This window comes from Syngnathus acus, chromosome 21 (genome assembly GCF_901709675.1).
Source record: "Syngnathus acus chromosome 21, fSynAcu1.2, whole genome shotgun sequence".
In the NCBI taxonomy this organism is placed as follows: Eukaryota; Metazoa; Chordata; class Actinopteri; order Syngnathiformes; family Syngnathidae; genus Syngnathus; species Syngnathus acus.
In genome coordinates, this window is record NC_051105.1 from 113,691 (window position 1) to 131,263 (window position 17,573).

General features: G+C 55.4%; 1 protein-coding gene across 2 annotated transcripts in view; it reads right to left on the minus strand.

The window, feature by feature from the left end:
- The window catches only part of LOC119139825 (titin-like), a 116,565-nt gene that overhangs the window by 88,893 nt on the left and 10,099 nt on the right, over positions 1 to 17,573 (minus strand). Inside the window, exons 18-52 of one of the 2 annotated variants that reach the window (XM_037280825.1) lie at positions 17,142 to 17,310; positions 15,279 to 16,975; positions 14,711 to 14,992; positions 14,314 to 14,580; positions 13,897 to 14,169; positions 13,556 to 13,819; positions 13,036 to 13,296; positions 12,685 to 12,945; positions 12,180 to 12,443; positions 11,729 to 11,992; positions 11,286 to 11,546; positions 10,566 to 10,826; positions 10,262 to 10,403; positions 10,023 to 10,191; positions 9,660 to 9,894; positions 9,198 to 9,482; positions 8,971 to 9,084; positions 8,547 to 8,735; positions 7,038 to 7,487; positions 5,773 to 6,237; positions 5,586 to 5,636; positions 5,435 to 5,521; positions 5,063 to 5,350; positions 4,861 to 4,968; positions 4,483 to 4,759; positions 4,142 to 4,319; positions 3,761 to 3,841; positions 3,132 to 3,399; positions 2,771 to 2,833; positions 2,615 to 2,674; positions 2,044 to 2,106; positions 1,869 to 1,931; positions 1,704 to 1,778; positions 1,538 to 1,573; positions 397 to 1,416 (exon numbers count right to left, since the gene is read on the minus strand). In XM_037280825.1, the coding sequence (XP_037136720.1) occupies positions 397 to 1,416; positions 1,538 to 1,573; positions 1,704 to 1,778; positions 1,869 to 1,931; positions 2,044 to 2,106; positions 2,615 to 2,674; positions 2,771 to 2,833; positions 3,132 to 3,399; positions 3,761 to 3,841; positions 4,142 to 4,319; positions 4,483 to 4,759; positions 4,861 to 4,968; positions 5,063 to 5,350; positions 5,435 to 5,521; positions 5,586 to 5,636; positions 5,773 to 6,237; positions 7,038 to 7,487; positions 8,547 to 8,735; positions 8,971 to 9,084; positions 9,198 to 9,482; positions 9,660 to 9,894; positions 10,023 to 10,191; positions 10,262 to 10,403; positions 10,566 to 10,826; positions 11,286 to 11,546; positions 11,729 to 11,992; positions 12,180 to 12,443; positions 12,685 to 12,945; positions 13,036 to 13,296; positions 13,556 to 13,819; positions 13,897 to 14,169; positions 14,314 to 14,580; positions 14,711 to 14,992; positions 15,279 to 16,975; positions 17,142 to 17,310 (9,291 nt within the window). The remainder of the gene's footprint in view (positions 1 to 396; positions 1,417 to 1,537; positions 1,574 to 1,703; positions 1,779 to 1,868; positions 1,932 to 2,043; positions 2,107 to 2,614; positions 2,675 to 2,770; positions 2,834 to 3,131; positions 3,400 to 3,760; positions 3,842 to 4,141; positions 4,320 to 4,482; positions 4,760 to 4,860; positions 4,969 to 5,062; positions 5,351 to 5,434; positions 5,522 to 5,585; positions 5,637 to 5,772; positions 6,238 to 7,037; positions 7,488 to 8,546; positions 8,736 to 8,970; positions 9,085 to 9,197; positions 9,483 to 9,659; positions 9,895 to 10,022; positions 10,192 to 10,261; positions 10,404 to 10,565; positions 10,827 to 11,285; positions 11,547 to 11,728; positions 11,993 to 12,179; positions 12,444 to 12,684; positions 12,946 to 13,035; positions 13,297 to 13,555; positions 13,820 to 13,896; positions 14,170 to 14,313; positions 14,581 to 14,710; positions 14,993 to 15,278; positions 16,976 to 17,141; positions 17,311 to 17,573) is intronic. The other variant, XM_037280826.1, reaches the window with a different exon arrangement.

The window sequence follows — 17,573 nt, forward strand, 5'->3', positions numbered from 1 at the left end:
TAGAACAAGACATCTCGGAAGGGGTTAGAATGGTGGCAAGGTTGCTGGGAAGGGAGGTGCTGCTGGGATGTAAGCAGGTAAGGTGGGTGGCAGTAGGAGGTTCAGGTAATGGGTGCCAGTCGGAGGTTCTGCTAGTGGGTGCCAGTAAGATGGGTGAAAGTAGGAGGTTCTGCTAGTGGGTGCCGGTAAGATGGGTGACAGTAGGAGGTTCTGCTAGCAGGTGCCGGTAAGATGGGTGACAGTCGGAGGTTCTGCTAACGGGTGCCGGTAAGATGGGTGACAGTAGGAAGTTCTGGTAGTGGATGCCGGTAAGATGGGTGCCGGTCGGGGGTTCTAGTAGTTGGGTACGGGTTGGGGATGCTGACAGCAGCTCCAATTTTCTGGATGCTCGCTCACCTTTTTGGCTGTCAGAAGGGCCTGGGGTTTCCCACGCCCCATCTAGCCCTTGAACTCGGCAGTCATCAGAGGGGACCGGCTCCCGAGTCCAGGTCTCCTCATCGGCCGCGTCGTTGCTGTCCTCAGCCTCATCCTTAATCATTTCTTTCTCTTGCCGGGTGGGCTTCACCCGTGAGACCCCCTTTCCTTGGGAGGCCTCTGGAGGGCAAGGTTCCTTTAAAATTGCTGCAACTTCTGGTGAAGCGGTTTCTGACATCCTTTTCACTTTCTCAGCACCACCAGTGTCGGTTCCAGTGGTGACTTCCTTTGCTTTGGACTTGTCAGCCTCTTTTGGTTCCACCTTTTTCAGCTGCTTCTTGGGCTCCAACGCCCCTTGACCCTTTTCTGCATTGCGTCCAGGCGATGGCGTACTCTTGAATTTGGCGCCAGTCTTGATGCGATCAGTTTGTCTGTGTGAAATGTTGTGCTTGTCTTTCTCTCCTAGGGCAGGGTTGGGCGCCTCTGGAGCCAGTCTGTCCGGTAGCTCTGCGGCTGTCAGCGTGGTTTTTGACACCTCTTGATCCCACATGAAGACTGCTTGACTCGTGGTGACTCTTAACTCTCTGTGCTCGCCATCAGCAGGTTTCGTCGCTTTGGCGTCATCTTCAGCTTTTGGAATGGGGCCATCCTTTGGCAAGCCGGGACGTCCTTCGAGTTGGATATTTAGTCTTTTCGATTTGATGGATTGTATCGGCTTGCCTGGCACTTGAGTTACTTTTTTGGAAGCGGTCGTTCCTTTCGGTTTTTCTGTCTCCATTTGATAAGCAACCGCAAGCTCGTCACGTACTTCGCAAAGCTGGACTTGACTCGTCTCTTGGGTCAGAGTGACGAAACCTTCCCGACCTTTGATTGTTGAATCCCGACCTTGTCTTTCATGCGGACCGGGAACGTCGGGCTCTCGGTCAAGATGCTTTGTGTGCACCTTGTGTGCTGCTGTTGCTGCTGCTGCTGCTCTTGTCTCAATTTTGGGTTCAACCGGTGCTGTGTTTTGGATAGCGAATCATTTCACAAACACGTCACAAACAGGTACACGCACTCGAGCAAAACAGCAAACAGTGACATGAATTTCTCATTCAAACAAAGAAAAGGCCGAAGAAAATACCTTTGGTTGGTCCAGGAGCCTTAACCGGTTCCTTGTCTGCAAGAGTCAATATTAGTGAGTCATCTGGAAATGGTTCATTTGCAAGTTCAGGGAAAAATAAATGGCTGCAAAACGGGGACAACAAATGGCAGCTTGTCACTCAGACGGACGACAAAACAGACATTACCTGCGGGTGGAGGGACTCGCTTCAAGACAGGAGACGCTTTGGCCCCTGCTTTGGCTGCTGGAGAAGGTTTCTCCTCTGCCAGAGCGGGCAAAGAGCCAACGCAAGTCAGGTTGGAATTGGAAGAGAAAGCAAGACGGCAGACACGCTGGGGAGGGGAGATGCTACCTGGGGCGGTAAGGACTTGAGTGGGTGCCTCTGCTGCCACTTCCTTCTCCTCTGGAGGGAAGGCTTCAAGGTAGAACACAGGAAAAGGTCACGGACAGGCAGACACAAAGAGGAAAAGTGAGCACTCTGCGGCTGATCGAAACTCAGAGAGACGCTCGGCAAGAGGTCCGAGTACCTGCGGGAGGAGTCCTACTGTCCTCTGCGGCTCTGGCAGGGGAAGCTTTCCAACTTTGGTTCCCTGGAAGAGATAGCCCTTTGTCAAGTTTGCTCTGCGGTCGGTGTCTTGCACACAAGCAGTTCCTGCTAAATGTCCAGAAGCTGGCTTCTGCGGCTTCTGCCACTTAGGGTAAGAACTAAAGGTTGTGCGCAATGCTTACAACCCAAACGCAAAGCAAAGGACGGACTTGAAAGAGAGTTCCAAGTCTGCCGCCCGTCAGTTTCGGTCAGTGTGCGCCTGTAAGCAGCTTGAGCGCAAGACGCTAACTCCTGAAGACATGCCCAGAGTGAAAGACTGTACTTGGCTCGGGCTCTGGTTCAGGTTTTGGTTTTTGTTCAAGTTGTGCTTCGCCTTGAGGTTCCCATTGAGCTTGCGGGGCTGCTTTTCTGAATCCTTTCAATTCTTCAAGGTTAAAAAGACAAGCCACTTTGGTGACTTGTCTCATTCGGGAAAGACGTCAGATGCAACTACTGAGCGATGAACAGCCGTGCTGAACGTAGCGAGAAAGACACAAAAGCCTAAGCGTTACCTTCGGAGAGGAGCAGCTCCTCTTGTGGCGCTGTCATCTCTGCCTTCTGGCGGTCAGGGTCTTCAAAACATTGGGACTCGTTTGACTTTTCCGGAGCGAGAAATGGGTCGCAAGAGGACCAAAATGGCGTGAGCAAGGAAGAATCGGAGCAGATACCTTTGAGTGGAGCAGGAGCCGGAGCTTCAGATGCAGCGGGCGTCTCCTTCGGTGTCCTGTCAACTTTGGAGAAAGGGCACGTTAAAGCTACCGGCCGGGCCTGGACCGGCGGTGTCTTTTTGGAAAAATGTCATTCTAATCGACCGGCTTGTTCATCAACAGCGACAATCCAAACAAAGCCTTGAGAGCCCATTCCCTCCGTCAAAAACATTTGAAAGAGGATCAGGACGAAGACGTGCGCATGCATTTAGAAAAAGCTTTAGACCTGGAGCAGCGATCAGAGCAGAAGACCATAGTCAGGTCATAGAAAAGACGTGGACGCGTGTCTGGAAAACGGGCACTCCGTTTGCGCTGCTCTTACCGGAGACGCTGAGACTGGCGTCGGAGATGTGAGGACCGCAGACCACCCGGTAGTGGCCCTCGTCCTTGGCCCGGCACTGGCGGATCTCCAGGCTGTGGCGCTCGCCGTCACTGCGGATGCTGTACTTTGCGCCGTCCTCCAATCTCTGGGTTCCTTTGTACCAGGTCAAGGTGATCTCCGGGTAGTTGATCCTGATCCGGCACTCAAAGGTAGCGTTGTCGTTTTCACATGCACTCTGGTCGCCGATGTCCTCCAGCACAGTGACGGGCTGCGGGTTGACAACCGCATTCAAGCGTTGGATGGTGAAAATGCTCTTTGGGCTTTTGGCATGCTACGTATTTGTCAACCCCGTTTGCAAAGCAACGAACCACGCGGATCAGATGCAAATGTGCCAAGTTATGGTGATGCATTTTGTAGCTGCTCGTTGCGGTGGGTAACAAAAATACAGCCGACTCGATCAGAAGCCGGACAATGAAAGAGGGAGCTTGCCCTTTCTACGTTGACAAGGTGTGTGTGCTTTCCAGACTAACGAGGGTCATCGTTGGCGCAAGCGAGTCGGGCGGAAGTGAGAAATCAATGGCGACCAGGCAATGGATGAGGGATAGCGTTCTCTCATGCCGCACTTTTACCTCCGTGTCCATGCGTCCCTCCAGCTGCTGGATGAAGCGGACCATATCTTCGTCATAGACCTGCTCGTCAAGTTGTGTCTCCTGCAGAAGAGCCCGACGGTCACGTGACATAGACAAAGCATACTGGGGTCTTCCTATTGCGCTGAGCTTTTTTTGCAGTGCCCAATGTTTGGATGGCATTCTGGTGTAGCTTTTGTTTTATGGACGGATGAGCGTCCTGACTTTTTCTCTCGGCTTGGCACCGAGTTGGACTGGGCAATTCCTGCATGGAGCTCAATGACTAGATGACCTCGCCTCCCCTCGCCTCCCTTCGTAGCAACACTCAGTGGGTGGACGGACGGGACAGTACGGTCACAAGCTGACGGACGGCGAGTTCCTCACCACAGCTTCCATCTCCTTTTCCTGCTTCAGCAGCTCCACCGCTTGAAGTATAGCTCGATAGTTGTGAATGTGGTGCTCTCTCAGGATCTTCTCGTAGTCTTTGGGCTCATGGCCTCGCAGCAACTCAACCAAGTTGACCTCATCTGCTTTTTGGGGGCTCTTCTGCTTTGAGGGGGTCCTAGCTCAACCAAAAGCAAAAACATGCAGCTGATATAGACTCCATCTTCACGACGGCACAAACGGGACCCTTGTCCCCACTCTCGTGCCAAAGGGATTGGCTTATTTGGACGAGTCCCAACAAAAGGAAGAGAATTCTTTCTCGAGTCCGACCGACGGCTTACTTCTTTAAGCGGATTCTGATGTCCTCCGCCGCTTTCTCAGTTTTGGTCACCTCCATCTCGGCACTGCACTCGATCTCGCCGTGCTTGTTTGAGGCCACGCAGCGGTACTGGCCCGAGTCAGACCTAGTCACCTCCCGGATCTCCAGTTTGGCCTCCTGGCCCTTGTGCTGGATGGAGACGCGGCCGCCGGTGGTCAGCTGCCTCCATTTGCCCTTCATCCACTTGACGCTGGGAATAGGCTCGCCTCCGATCTTGGCGATAAAGGTGGCCGTGCCCTCTGCGAGAAAACAACATCACATCACATTCTATGAGATGAGCTGAGATGCTAGCAGAGACTCATCACAATTGTGTGGCTGATAAACTTTTGGAGCGACTCACTCTCTGTGACAGAAACACTCTTTGGTTGTTCAATGAAGAAAAGATTGTCCAGACGCTTGACGGGGGCGGCGGCGGCAGGGGTAGAGACGTCAGGGATTGCCTTGCGTTCTTGGGCAAGAGAAAGTAAGTGAGCTAAGGACCAAAAGTACTCTGTCTGGTTGAGACATCCATCCATCCACCCAACCCATCCACCCATCCATACCTATGACGGTGACTTTGGCCTTGCAGAAGTCTGTCCCGGCAGAGTTGCTTGCCTTGCACAGATAGTCTCCCCCTGCGCTTTTGCTCACTTGGCTGATATTCAGACAAGGCGTTCCGCTCACAAAGGTGATCTTTGTGCTGGAAGTGGACCTCAGCTCCCGCCGGTCCTTCATCCAGATGATGGTGAGTGGAGCGGTGCCAGTCACATGACATTTAAGGCTCAAATTGTCACCCTCACTCAGCACTAGCGGCTGCAGTGGGCTGTCAAATTTCGGAGGCACTGTGTTTTCTGAAAGAGCCAGCGGAGAACGAGAGCACATCGGCACAAGCTGACGCCAAGTGGACTTCAAAAGAATGGAAAGACAGACTGTACCTGAGCTGGTGAGAGAAACCTGGGAGGAAGCCTCTCCTCCTTCCCGGTCGGAGCCCCGGCGGGTGTACCCGTGGGCTGCGCTCAGACCTTCAAGACATGAAATCAGCACCAAATGATCCTGTGTCTGTGTTACATGACAAAAGCTTCTTACCTGAGACTTGCTCCTGGACCTGGCTCACAGCCACCCTCTCGTGCATCGTGACTGCAAGGGCACAAAGGCAACAAATGAATAGCACTGCGGCGACAAGTAAGCAAGTGATGTGCGGGTGGCTCTTGGAAGAGAAGTGTTGGCCGTGTAGGTGCACAATAGTGTGGAAGAGAAGCATGCAGATGCCAACCTGTAGTCACCAAGCCGCACTCGACATCCTCGGCCGAGCTTTCAAAAGACAAAGAGCCCGCTTGTCCGCCTTGGACCTTCTTAACGGGCGAACGGCACACGGGGCCGTCACCTTTGCTCGAGTACCACACGGAATCCCCAATACTCAAGCCTCCGTAAAGCCAAACGGCAAAGGGGGCGGGGATCCCCTTGGTGGCGCAACACAGTGGGGGGTTGCGCTTGCGCACCAGCAGACCTCGGGGGATCCGGAGGAGGAAGTCGGGGCGCCAGCTGCACGGGCGGCTGTCGGGAAAGCTGCTCAGCGAGTACAGCTGTGAGTACGGAGGCAGGGATCCTGGCTTTTCTGCCGTCTTCTCCGGGTCCAAGCTCACCGGGGGAGCTTTTGTGTTGTCCCTGCCGGCCCGTGAGGCCGCGTACACAGAATCTGTCGCAAGGGCGCACTCGCCTTTGACATTTGCCTCTTTAGCTGGATAAGAATCATAGGTAGGGAGAGTCATTAGGCTGCTGACACTCGTTAGTCACACTTTAGACACTTATCAACACACAGAGGACACACTTTGGGCCGTGGGTCCATGGCGCAAGCACGCTTAGCGCTATATATATAGATAGATAGATAGATAGATAGATAGATAGATAGATAGATAGATAGATAGATAGATAGATAGATAGATAGATAGATAGATAGATAGATAGAGAGATAGAGAGATAGAGAGATAGAGAGATAGAGAGATAGAGAGATAGAGAGATAGAGAGAGAGAGAGATAGAGATAGAGAGAGAGAGAGAGAGGCTAAACAGATAGATACTTTCTTGATTTATCGTCACCACGTCCCACATGATTCTGGGTGGCAAGAAGCAAAGCGTTCCCCAACGGCAGTGGGGGCTCGGAGGAATGGAGCAAACAACGGACAGAAGATGGCTGCATCTCTTGGGGTCAGCCCAAGTCACTCACCTGTTGCCACCCAGAAGCCCTCCCCCCACCCATTCCTGAAAATCATACTGCACACATCTGCCAACTTGCATTTGTTACGGACACACAAACACGCCTGCCACCATCTTGATGAGTTAGTGACACAGCAGGGTTCCAAACAGCGACAGCAAAGGCCTCTATGTACGTTTGGTGGGTCAGTAGGGTGGGCGGGTGAGTTTAGCAAGGCGGGGCTCGGCCCCGCCCGGAGGAGACTTAAGAGAGACAGCAAGGAAGCGGGTGGAGCACTGGCACGTACAAGGAAGGCAGCGTGAGAAAAGAAAGAAGAAAGAGTTCACACCTTCTACAGTGAGGCGAGCGGACGAGCTGCTGTGGCCGTGAGAGTTGGTGGCCGTGCAGCGGTATACGCCCTGGTCGGCCAGACTCACGCTCTGGATGACCAGGGACAAGAGTCCTCCCTTCTGAGAGCTCTTTGCCCGCTCCCTGAGCAGGTTCTGGCCATTGTGGTCCCAAACCACCCCGATGAACGGCTGCCCGTCAAAAGAGCAGCAGAACTCGGCCATCTCGCCGCTCTTGACGCGGACGTCCCGCAGCTCCATCAGCGCTCGGGGCTTCAGAGGCGCCGAGATGGGAAGGCTGCGCTCCGAGCTCTCAGTTTCCACCACCTCCACCGTCCGCCAAGACACACTGGAGCTCTCAGAGTAGGACTTGGTAAACTCGCTGAGGCTCCGAGTCTCCAGCCTTTGACTCAGCTTAGCCTCGGCCAAAGTATTATCAAAGGCATTTTCATCTGGGCGGTAAGAAAGAGGACAGACAGGGGTTGTTAGGTCAACACACTGTCGCCGACGTCCGGATCGGCGAGTGGAGGAGGAGACGACGGGACGACGCTTTTGTCAATCGTGCCCGGACGAGCAAAGAAAAGAGTTGGGATCGGTCGGAGCTGACGCGCGCGGCCGCCGACCTACGGACTGAACGACGTTGCGTGGCTTCATCTTAACGTCTGAGCCATGTGTGCGCAACTGTACTTCTATTCGTCCGTCCGGCCGTCCGGCCGGCCGCCCGCCCGCCTGCCCCGGAACGGTAGTGACATTCTAATTGATCACAAGCAGAGTGACAAATTACGGTCGGGAAAAGTTTGCGGCTGGATTGAGGACTCGAGTGCATGGAAGCCAGTCATAAGGAGGAAAGAAAAAAGGCAGGCAAAACAAGGTCGCTAAGAGAGAAAGTCCAAAATCAGAAGAGCCAGAGTAGCTAAAGCGAGAAAAGCCGCTCGGCTGGGCTGACAAGACGACGCGACGGGCTGACAAGGAACCAAAGAAAGCAGTGAACCGAGTGCAAACAAAATGACCGGAGGACGAGGACACCACAAGGACTCGCAAAAAGAAGCCTGGAGAAGGGCCTTTTCCCGCCAGCCAGCCAGCTGGCCAGCCCCGTGTCAGAGCGTTCCAAGTGGTCCACGTGCCAGGATGCACCCGGCTGGCCTGGTCCTCACCAGGACAAATCGGCTGTACATCTGCATATCTTTAGGAGCTCAGTGGGCGTCAATCCTGTGTGCACGGCAGTAGAACAACCTAGGCGCATCACTGCCTCGGGAGTCAGGCCAGTCCGTGTAGTCGTGCAAATCTGCGCACTACTAGAGGCGAGTACAAGGTAGTGGCCCTCGGGTTGCTCTTTGCGCATGGCCGATCCAAACAGACAGCGAGTCGCTTTCAGTCATTCTTCGTTTCAGTCGTTTGAGTCTCATTGCTGAGAGCGAAGGAGAACGCGGACGCACCTGGAGCCGATGCGCTCCAAGAGCAGCAGCCTGCACGTGCGTGCAGGCCGACAGCTCTCGGCGCCCACAACTCACCGTCAACATAGAGACTAGCTTCGCACATGACCGTGCCGCCCGAGTTGCTGGCGACGCACGAGAACTCTCCCTGGTGCTCCGGCGCCACGCTGGAAATCCTCAACTGGCAGACGTCTCCCAATCGAGACATCCTAAAGACCTCCGATTGTTTGAGCTCTCTGTCGTTCCGCCACCAGCTGATTTGCAAATCTACAACAGGAGCAGCGAGGTCAACAAGCCAGCCGGAAGGGGTACAAAGCATGAACGCAGCGCAGTCTGGTACGGCCCACGGGAGCGAGCGCGGAAAAAACAGCACAGTGCAGGTTGTGCAGCAGAGCACGGCAGGCCAGTCAGGTGATATTGAAGTCGTCATCGTCGTGGGCTTTCATTTTCTTTCTTGAGCGAGACTACTGCAAGTGATCAACTCAGAGTCGCACCGTCCTACCTTCCCCAGACACGCGACACTCCAGTTGGGCCGCGTGTCCCGCAGTCGCCAGGGTGTTGCTCATGGGAGAAAGCAGAACCGGAGCAGGCACCTGGGGCGCGCCTTCTTCAGGAACTGCAAGACAGACAAGAAAAGCAACCACTTCATCGACCGGCGACAACGGACCGGACCGGATGCGGCTCCGGTCTCGGCGGCGACAAACGGACGAGTCCGGACGGCTGACAAACCTTCCACATCCAGCGATGCCGAGCTGGCGGCCTCTCCAAAGTCATTTTTGAGCTCGCAGCTGTAGATGCCGGCGTCCGCCTGGAGAACCTCCGTCAGCAGCAGCGTGTGCTCGTCTTGGTCGTGCAGGAACTTGCAGGTGGCGCTGGCGCTCATAGCCTGGGAGCCTCTGTACCAGGTCACCCGAGGTGGCGGGAGGCCGCTCACCCGCACCGAGAAGCGAACCAATTTGCCCGACGTGGCCGTCTGGGCTTGCATGGGCCGGAGCACCTGAGGGGCTTCGGGTACTGGGGACGGACAGAGGAGGGGAGCGCCGTTAGGCTGGCTCCACACTTCGAGACAATCGGCTGCTTTGAAGGATTCTCTTTTTTTTCCTTCTGTAACGCAGCTTATGGCTTGGCTCCCTCCATCCCCAGCCCAAGGGGAAGTCGGTCACGATCAACTTCAAGAGGCGGCGCCCTTACATCGCACATGGAGACTGACGGCCCTGCTGGAGTTCTTCCCGGCGACAAAAGCGTACTGGCCAGCATCGCTCCTGTAGGTCTCGGCCAGGCTGAGGCGGTGGAGCTTTCCGACGGCGACGTAGCTGAAGCGTCGGTCGCCCGGCAGCTGGATCTCCGTCTCGTTTCGCAGCCAGCGACCCTCCACCTCGTCCTCGCTCACTTCAAACTCCAGCACGGCTGTTTGTCCCTCCACAACCTAAAATGGAGAAAAGGATGAGCGGAAGACGGTCGGGCTGGGCTCGAAATGTGGTCGGTCGCCCCTTTTCCACTAAACTCGGAGTGGCAAATAGAAAACTTGAAGCGGGCCTGCCTCAGAACACTCACAGTTACGTTTTTACTGGCGGGCTCCGAGATCTCGATGTCCCGTCCCTCCACCGACAGGTTCCCCTTGGACACGCTGGAGCCGGCTACGGCCGCATACTCTCCGGAGTCAGATAGGCGGACGGACGGCAAAAGCAAGCGGTGCACAAACATCTCGGAGGTCATCTTGTATCTGCGGAAAATGTTTGCTCACCACGACTTTTCTGATGTTTGTTTGCTGGACGAAGGTCACGCTGAGCTACCTGTCGGACGGCTCCAGCTCCTGACCGTCCTTCATCCACATCACCTGGACGCTTGCTTCGGACACCTCGCATTCAAAAGTTGCTCTCTTCTTCTCTGTGATCTTCAAGTCCTTCAAGTGTTTGCGGAATTCAACCACACGAGCTGACAGACAAAAACAAAGTCAGTGCACCAAATGCGGGGCAATTAAACAGCCTTGTCCGGCACGGCCCGGCCCGACGATCAGTCGGCGTCAGTCCGTCGGGGCAGGACTGTCGGCGACTAGACTGTCGGTGGGTCGCTGCGTCAGTTCCGTCGCAGGCTTACCTTCCACGTAGAGCTTTGCGACGGTGAGAGATTGTCCCGCGGCAAAGGCGTACTCTGCGCTGTCCCCAAAGTGAACGTTCCTGATGCTCAGCGTGTGCGTCTGCTGCTTCCGGCGAGCCTGGCATCGGTCGCTAGAGCGGATCTCCACGCCGTTCTTCAGCCATCTAGAGGTGATGCCCTCGTGGCTGACCCGCACCTCAAACGTGACCGTGTCCTTCTCCTGAGCGTTGACGTCCTGAAGCGCGGCCAAGATGACGATGGCTGAAAAGGGTGAAAAAACGCAAGGCATCACCATGGGCCTTTGGCAGCTCGTTGCCAAGTATGCCCTGTCGGGGGTCCGAGCGGAACGTATCGACTGCCACGTGAAACTGGGATTCTTGATACTGCTCAAACAGTCCAACAGTGAATATGTGTCATTTTTTTCTTCCCCGCAGCTTAGGCCTGCGCTCGAGATGACGTTTGACGTGGAACTTAGATGATTTTCATCAAGCCATGAACAGCAACCAGGCTGCCGTGAGCAGGAACAGTCCCGAGTTCACCTTGCCAACCGGATGCGTTGCTTCACTTTCTAGCTCGGCGACGCGTCGTAGTGGCAGGCGCCAACGTCACGTGCTCTTCCGACACAATTCAGCGGTGCATCCACGTTTGGTGACCATTACGCATTGTAGACTGAAAGACCGAGAATTACAAAGAAGTAGAAGCAAACGTTTGACAACTCACGGCTGACGGCGAGCGTGGCCGACACGCGGTCCTCGCCGCACACAAAGGTGTACTCGGCCGAGTCGTCCCTGCCAGCGTTGAGGATCTTCAGCTGGTGGAGCTTGCCCTGCACGGCCATACGGAACTTCTCGCTCATCTCCATCTCCACGCCGTTCTTCAGCCAGGCGGACGGCACGTTGAAGTGAGACACTTCGCACTCGAAGGTGGCCTCCTGGGTCTCGGCCACCGACGCGCTCTCCGGGGGTTTGGTCACGCGAAGAGCTGCGACGGAAAGGGCCAAGGTCAACCGCTAATGCTAAGCGAGAAGCCAAACGTTAGCTTTCTATTGTATGCGACACACGGGCTGGCTTTCCACCAGGTTCAGCTTGCGGAACTAGACCGACACACAAACATGTCCGCACGCACGCCGCCGAGCGCATTCGGCGGTGGCTTGGGACGCTTACACTCGACGGTGAGGCGAGCGCTGCAGCGCAGATGACCGACCACCGCCGTGTACTCCCCCTCTTTGCTGCCGTCGACATCCCTAACCACCAACTTGTGTGTCTTCTTCTCAGAGATCATACTGTAGTGTTGGTCGGTCTGCAGCTCCTCATTGTTGAACAGCCACTTGACGGGAACGTCGTCCTCCGAGATGGTCACTTCGAACGTGGCAGCGGTGGCTCCCAGGAGCGACGTGACGTCCTTGGGCTTCTTCAGGATCTTGATGGCTGTGAGGAACATGAGGTGCGATCAAAAGGATTCAAAGAAGACGTTGCACCACCGCGACTAGCCAAAACGAAGCGGCAGTCTTGCCGACTTCACTGTACGGGAGAAGACGGAAAAAACACTTTGAAAAGGACAGCAGAAGGCTCTGCCTTTTGCCACCCAGGGGAACACGCCGCGCCAAGTGCTTACTCTCAACGTTCAGCCTGCCACTGGCCGACAGCTTGCCCAGCTTGAAGGAATAAACGGACTCGTCGTGTGCGGTGCAGTCGTTGATCTTCAAGGTGTGCACGTTGCCGCTGACGCTGATCTGATATTTGTCGCTTTGCTTGATCTCCACTCCGTTCTTGATCCACTGTGCTCCCCTTACGTTTTCGTGGGTCAGTTCCAGGCTGAACATGGCATCTTGTGTCTGGACCACATTCAAGTTCTTCAGAGTCTTCCTCACCTTCACGGCTATGGAAGAAACAGAAGGTTTGTCCCAGCATTGGACTGGACCTGACTTAAGCATTCCTGGCCCAAGGTGACCTTCCCAATCGGACTGGTACCTGTCAATAGGTGGATCCAAGATCCATCGATCCCTCACTCCATCCCTCATTCCATCCATCCATCCATCCATCCATCCCTCATTCCATCCATCCATCCATCCATCCATCGCTCCATCCATCCATCCATCCATCCATCCACGGTCAGTTACCTTCGACTTTGAGATTGGCCGAGGTCTTGGAACTTGCGATCTGGTAGGCGTACTCTCCGACGTCACTGGCTTTGGCGACGAAGATGATGAGGCTTCTGACACGGCCGTTCACCCGGCTCAGGACGTTCTCGTTGAAGTCCACGGGCTGCCCGTCTTTCAGCCACTGTCCGTCCGCCGACGGGTTGGCGACCTCACACGTCAGCTCGGCCGTCTGCGAGTCAGCTACCACAGAGTCCTGAAGAGGCTTCTTGATAGCGCCTCCTGGTGACAGGGGAGATTGCAGTTAGCTCCGCCACATCGACTTTTGCCACGTGAGGACTTGGAGAATTCCAAGGCCCAGCAAAGTCATACCAGAAACGGTGAGCAGGGCGGCACATGTCTTCTCGCCGGCAGCAAAGGCGTACTCGCCTTCTTCGTCCTTCATGGCATTTAGGACCGTCAGCATGTGCGAGGTGTTCTTGGACTCCATCTTGTATTTGCTTCCCGCTTTGAGCGGCTGCCTCTTGAAAGTCCAGAAGGCGTCGATACCGGGGTGAGACACTTGCACTTCAAAAGTCACGTTCTCCGACTCGGCGCACGTCCTGTCCTTCATCGGAACCACAATTCGGACAGCTGCGGACAGCAGACAGTCCACGTTTGAGACATTTCTCTTTCGACAGCACAGCTGAGCAGGAGCCTATGGTAGCTGGCTTTGGGCAGGAGATATGCTATACACCCTGACCGGGCCAGCAGCCAATCACGGAGGCGCACGCCAATTACCCTCTCACAACAAATGAAGGTAGCATTATCTCATCTTTTCACACATTCGGACGCGCCTCGCAAAGAACAAAACAACGTCGTCAACGAGCGCGAGCTTCTTTGCGCCACTTACTCTGCACAGACAATCTGCAGCCGGTGTCGGCTCGGCCCACCACCAGCTTGTAGTAACCTTGGTCTGAGGCGAAGGTCCTGCTGAAGACAAGGCGCTGCTTGGCTCCCTTGGCCACCATCTGGACCCGGTCACTGGGCGTCAGCACTTGGTCGTCGCGATACCACTTGACCGAGCTGATGTCCTGAGCCGAGATCTTGGCCTCCAGAACCGTCTTGGTGCCTTCAACCGCGCTCGTGTCCTTGAGCGGGACCAGGATGCCGATTGCTGCGATGCCAGATGTTATTTGGCGAGCGCACAGTGAAGAACAGTGGTGAAGAACAGCAGTGAATCAGCGTACTTACTGCGGATAGTCAGCTTTGCAGCGGTGGAGATCCCCTGAGCGGGGACCGCAAACGTATATGCGCCACAGTCGTCCTCCCTGGCGTCTTCAACGAGGAGCTTGTGGATGTGTTTGTCGACGACCACGTGCACCCGGTCCGAAACGCTCACAGCTTGTCCGTCCTTCATCCAGGTACCTTCCACGTTCCCTTGAGAGAACTTGACCTCCATCTGAGCAATGTCCCCCTCGCAGACAGTCAGATCAGCGAGAGGCTGCATCAGAGTGACGGGACGAACTGAAAGAGAAAAGGGGCGCCGGTCACCTTTCGCTTTCCACCGGAGGAAGCAAAGTGTGGAGCGATAACTTGACATTGGGTAGGTGGGGACGGGAGAGAAGGGTGAGATCAAAGGGTGACTTGCCAGACTCCTGCCAGACTCACATTTCATCTTGAGTGACGCGCAGGTCTTCAAGTCACCCACCGCGAAGGAGTACTGTCCCTGGTCGGCTTTGTTGACCTCTTTGACGGACAGGCTGTGACGTCCGCGCCGCGATGCGATGACGTGCTTGTTGCTCGGGAACAGCTGTTTGTCTCCAAAGAACCAGGCGCCCTGGGCATCCTCACGGGAAAGCTCGCACTCAAACTCTCCAGAGTAGCTCTCGGGCACCTCGGCGCTCTCGAGGGTTTTCAGGATCTCCAGCGGGGCTCCTGAAACGGCAAATTTGCACGCTTATCGGACCCGCGCCTCGACGACTTGACATCGTAGGCCTCTGTTGTGGGTCGTCCCATGAAAAGGTGAAAAAGTGCTCCACCTGACGTTTGCATGGAGGAAACCCACCTTCAACGTTGAGCTCGGCGCTGGTCCTGATGAGGTCGTCCTCTACCACCACGCAGGAATATTCGGCGGCGTCTCTCATCTCCAGCATGAGCACAGACAGGAAGTGGACTTTCCTGTCTGCGTGCATCCTGAACTTGTCTCCGGAGAAGATCTCCATGTTGTTCTTCAACCATTTGACTTTGACGAAGGGCTCGTTGGTTTCGCACTCAAAGGTGGCCATGGTGTCTTTCTCCTTGGCATCGATGTGGTCCAGCTTCTGTGTGAAGCTGATGACTTGTTTTGCTGCAGAGAGAAGATTTGGGTCACGGCAAGTGGGAACTAGACTAAGCAAAGACCGGGAGTGGCATCCGCAAACACATCAATGTAGCCGGCGTGCGGGATCGGTCAGAGCAGAGGTGTGGCTCATTTTGGGTCCCAACAAGAAAAGGCATCTTGCCGAATAGCGGTTGGGAAATGCCAGAGGAAAAGCAATCGGAGCTACCAAAAGCCTCGTTGACCGCAAACGGCGCCGGTTTTGGAAAGTACGTATTTGCTGTTGCTCACCGTGTCCTACTCGATCGAGTCTCACCTTGCACCAGGAGGAATGCGTGACTGGAGGTTTCGCCAGCGGAGTTGGTGGCTTTCACCATGATGCTGGCCGAGTCCTCCGCCCGGACGTCTCTGATCACCAGCTCACACACGTGGTCTTCGGGCCAGAACCAATAAAGGCGCTCAGTCTTCTCTAGCTGAACGCCGTTCTTGAACCACTGGCATTCAGGTTCGGGTTTGCCGACGACCCGGACTCGAAACTTGACTTCCTCCCCTCGTGCCGCGGTCTGACTCGAGATGCGCTCCAGGATTTTGGGAGCTTCCATGCTGGCCGACAGCTTGAGCCTTTCCGCTTGAAGCGGTTTGGCAGCCGTTTTGCCTGGCGCGGCGTCCTCTTTTTTCTTTTCTTCCTCCTCCTTGGCTCGATGCAGGAGGTCCTCCTTTGTCTTCCTCAGAAGATCCTCGTAGGAGTCGTCTCGCTTACGAGACTTGAGTTCCACCGCCGTGATGGACTCGTAATAGCCCTCTTCTGTCCTGCGCTTGAACTTGCTCCTCAACTCCTCCGATTCCTCTGTGGCTTTTTCACGCACAATTCTCTGGGCTTTCTTGAGCTTGATGATCTCTTTCTGCCGACTGTCTTCCGGGGCTTGCTCCACCCTCACCACCTCAAATAGAGTCTTTCCAGCTTCGGGTTGAATCTCAGGCGCTCTGGGCTCCGGAGCCCGGCGAAGATGCGTCCTGAAGTCCTCCTTCTTCTGAATCTCCAGTTTAACCGTGTGCTCAGTAGAGCCCAAGTTGTTGTCCGCGGCCACCCTGACCTCGCCCGAGTCGTAAGACTTGACGTCAACGATCTCCAGGTAGTAGATGCCGTCGTAACGTAGTCTGTAGCGCTTGCTCTTGCGGATGAGTTGTCCGTTGAGGTACCAGTTGACCTTGGGCGCAGGGTAACCGGTCACTCTGCAGCGGAATCGGGCCACGTCGCCTTCCAGCACTCGCGTCGGCTCGGGAAGCAGGACGATCTCGGGTTTGGTCTTTTCCGTCTGCTCGTCGGCGCCGCTCACCCCGGCCGGTCCGCCCTCGTGAGCCAGGCGCTCCATCTCTTCCAGACGGTGCGCTCCCTTCCTCCCCTCGGGCAGCTGGCTCTCCTCCACCAGCCCCTTCTCGTCCTTGACGATGAGGGTGGCCGAGTTCTGGTCCGCTCCAAATTTGTTGCTGGCTCTGCAGGTGATGACGCCGCTGTCTCGCGCGTACGCCACCTCGTAGTCCAGACTGCAGTAGCCAAATTCGTTGATCATGCGCAGCCGGTTGGCGGCCTCCAGGGGCTTGCCGTCGTGGAGCCACTCCACCGCCATGGTGGGGTCGCCGATGGGGGTCAGCCTGCACTCAAAGTGGGCGGGGCCGAACTTCTTCATCCGAACCGAGGTCAGCTTCTTCTTGAACTGCGGTTTCTGTTGCTTCTCTTTGTCGTAAAGGTCTCCCTCCTCCCACTGCTCTTGGCCGTAGCGGAGATGCAGGGGCTCCAGCTCGGGGGCGGCGATCTCTTTGGCCTTGTAGGTTCCTTTGGTGATGATGAGCCGCCGCTCGGGCTGCGGCTCAGCATAGTCCATCTCCACGTTGACTCTGCAGCGGGTGGTGTCCCGGCCAGCTTTGTTGATGGCCGTGGCCGTGTACCACGCGCTGTCGGAAGCCGACACCGACGGAATCTGGAATCTCGCTTCTCCTCTGGTTCCTTCGATCCTGGAACACAGCCAAAGTGTTTTCCCAACGATTGGAGAAAGTCGGGCGCAGTGACGACAATTTGCTTCGATCCTCGGGTCTTGGAAATAAACTTTGTGCTTCTTTGAGAAAACAAATATTGACAACACAGCGACAATTCGGTTTCAGGGAGCAACACGAAACATACTTGATATGTGGATGCTTGTGAGGTGTGACAATGTCACTATTTTTCAGCCAGACGATTTCGGGCAAGGGGTTCCCGATGGCTCTGACGGCCAGTTCCACCAGAGTTCCTTTCTTCACGCTAACGTTCCTCAGCCTTTCTGTGAACTGTGGACGCACCAACATTTCTTTGGCTGGAAAACAAGCAGAAGATGGACAACTGAAGCAGCAACCACATCCAAAAGCAAAGTTACAAATGTAACTACAATTCTATGAATCCCTCCTGACCGGCAGGACATCCCGTTACTCTGTGCTTTAAGCACCGCCTCCTGGCGGTCAGCAGGGATGAAGTAGAACGAAAGGTACAAATGTCACTACACTTCTATGAATTCCTGCTGACCGTTAGGAGGCGGTGCTTAAAGCACTGAGTGACGGGACGTCCTGCCGGTCTGCATGG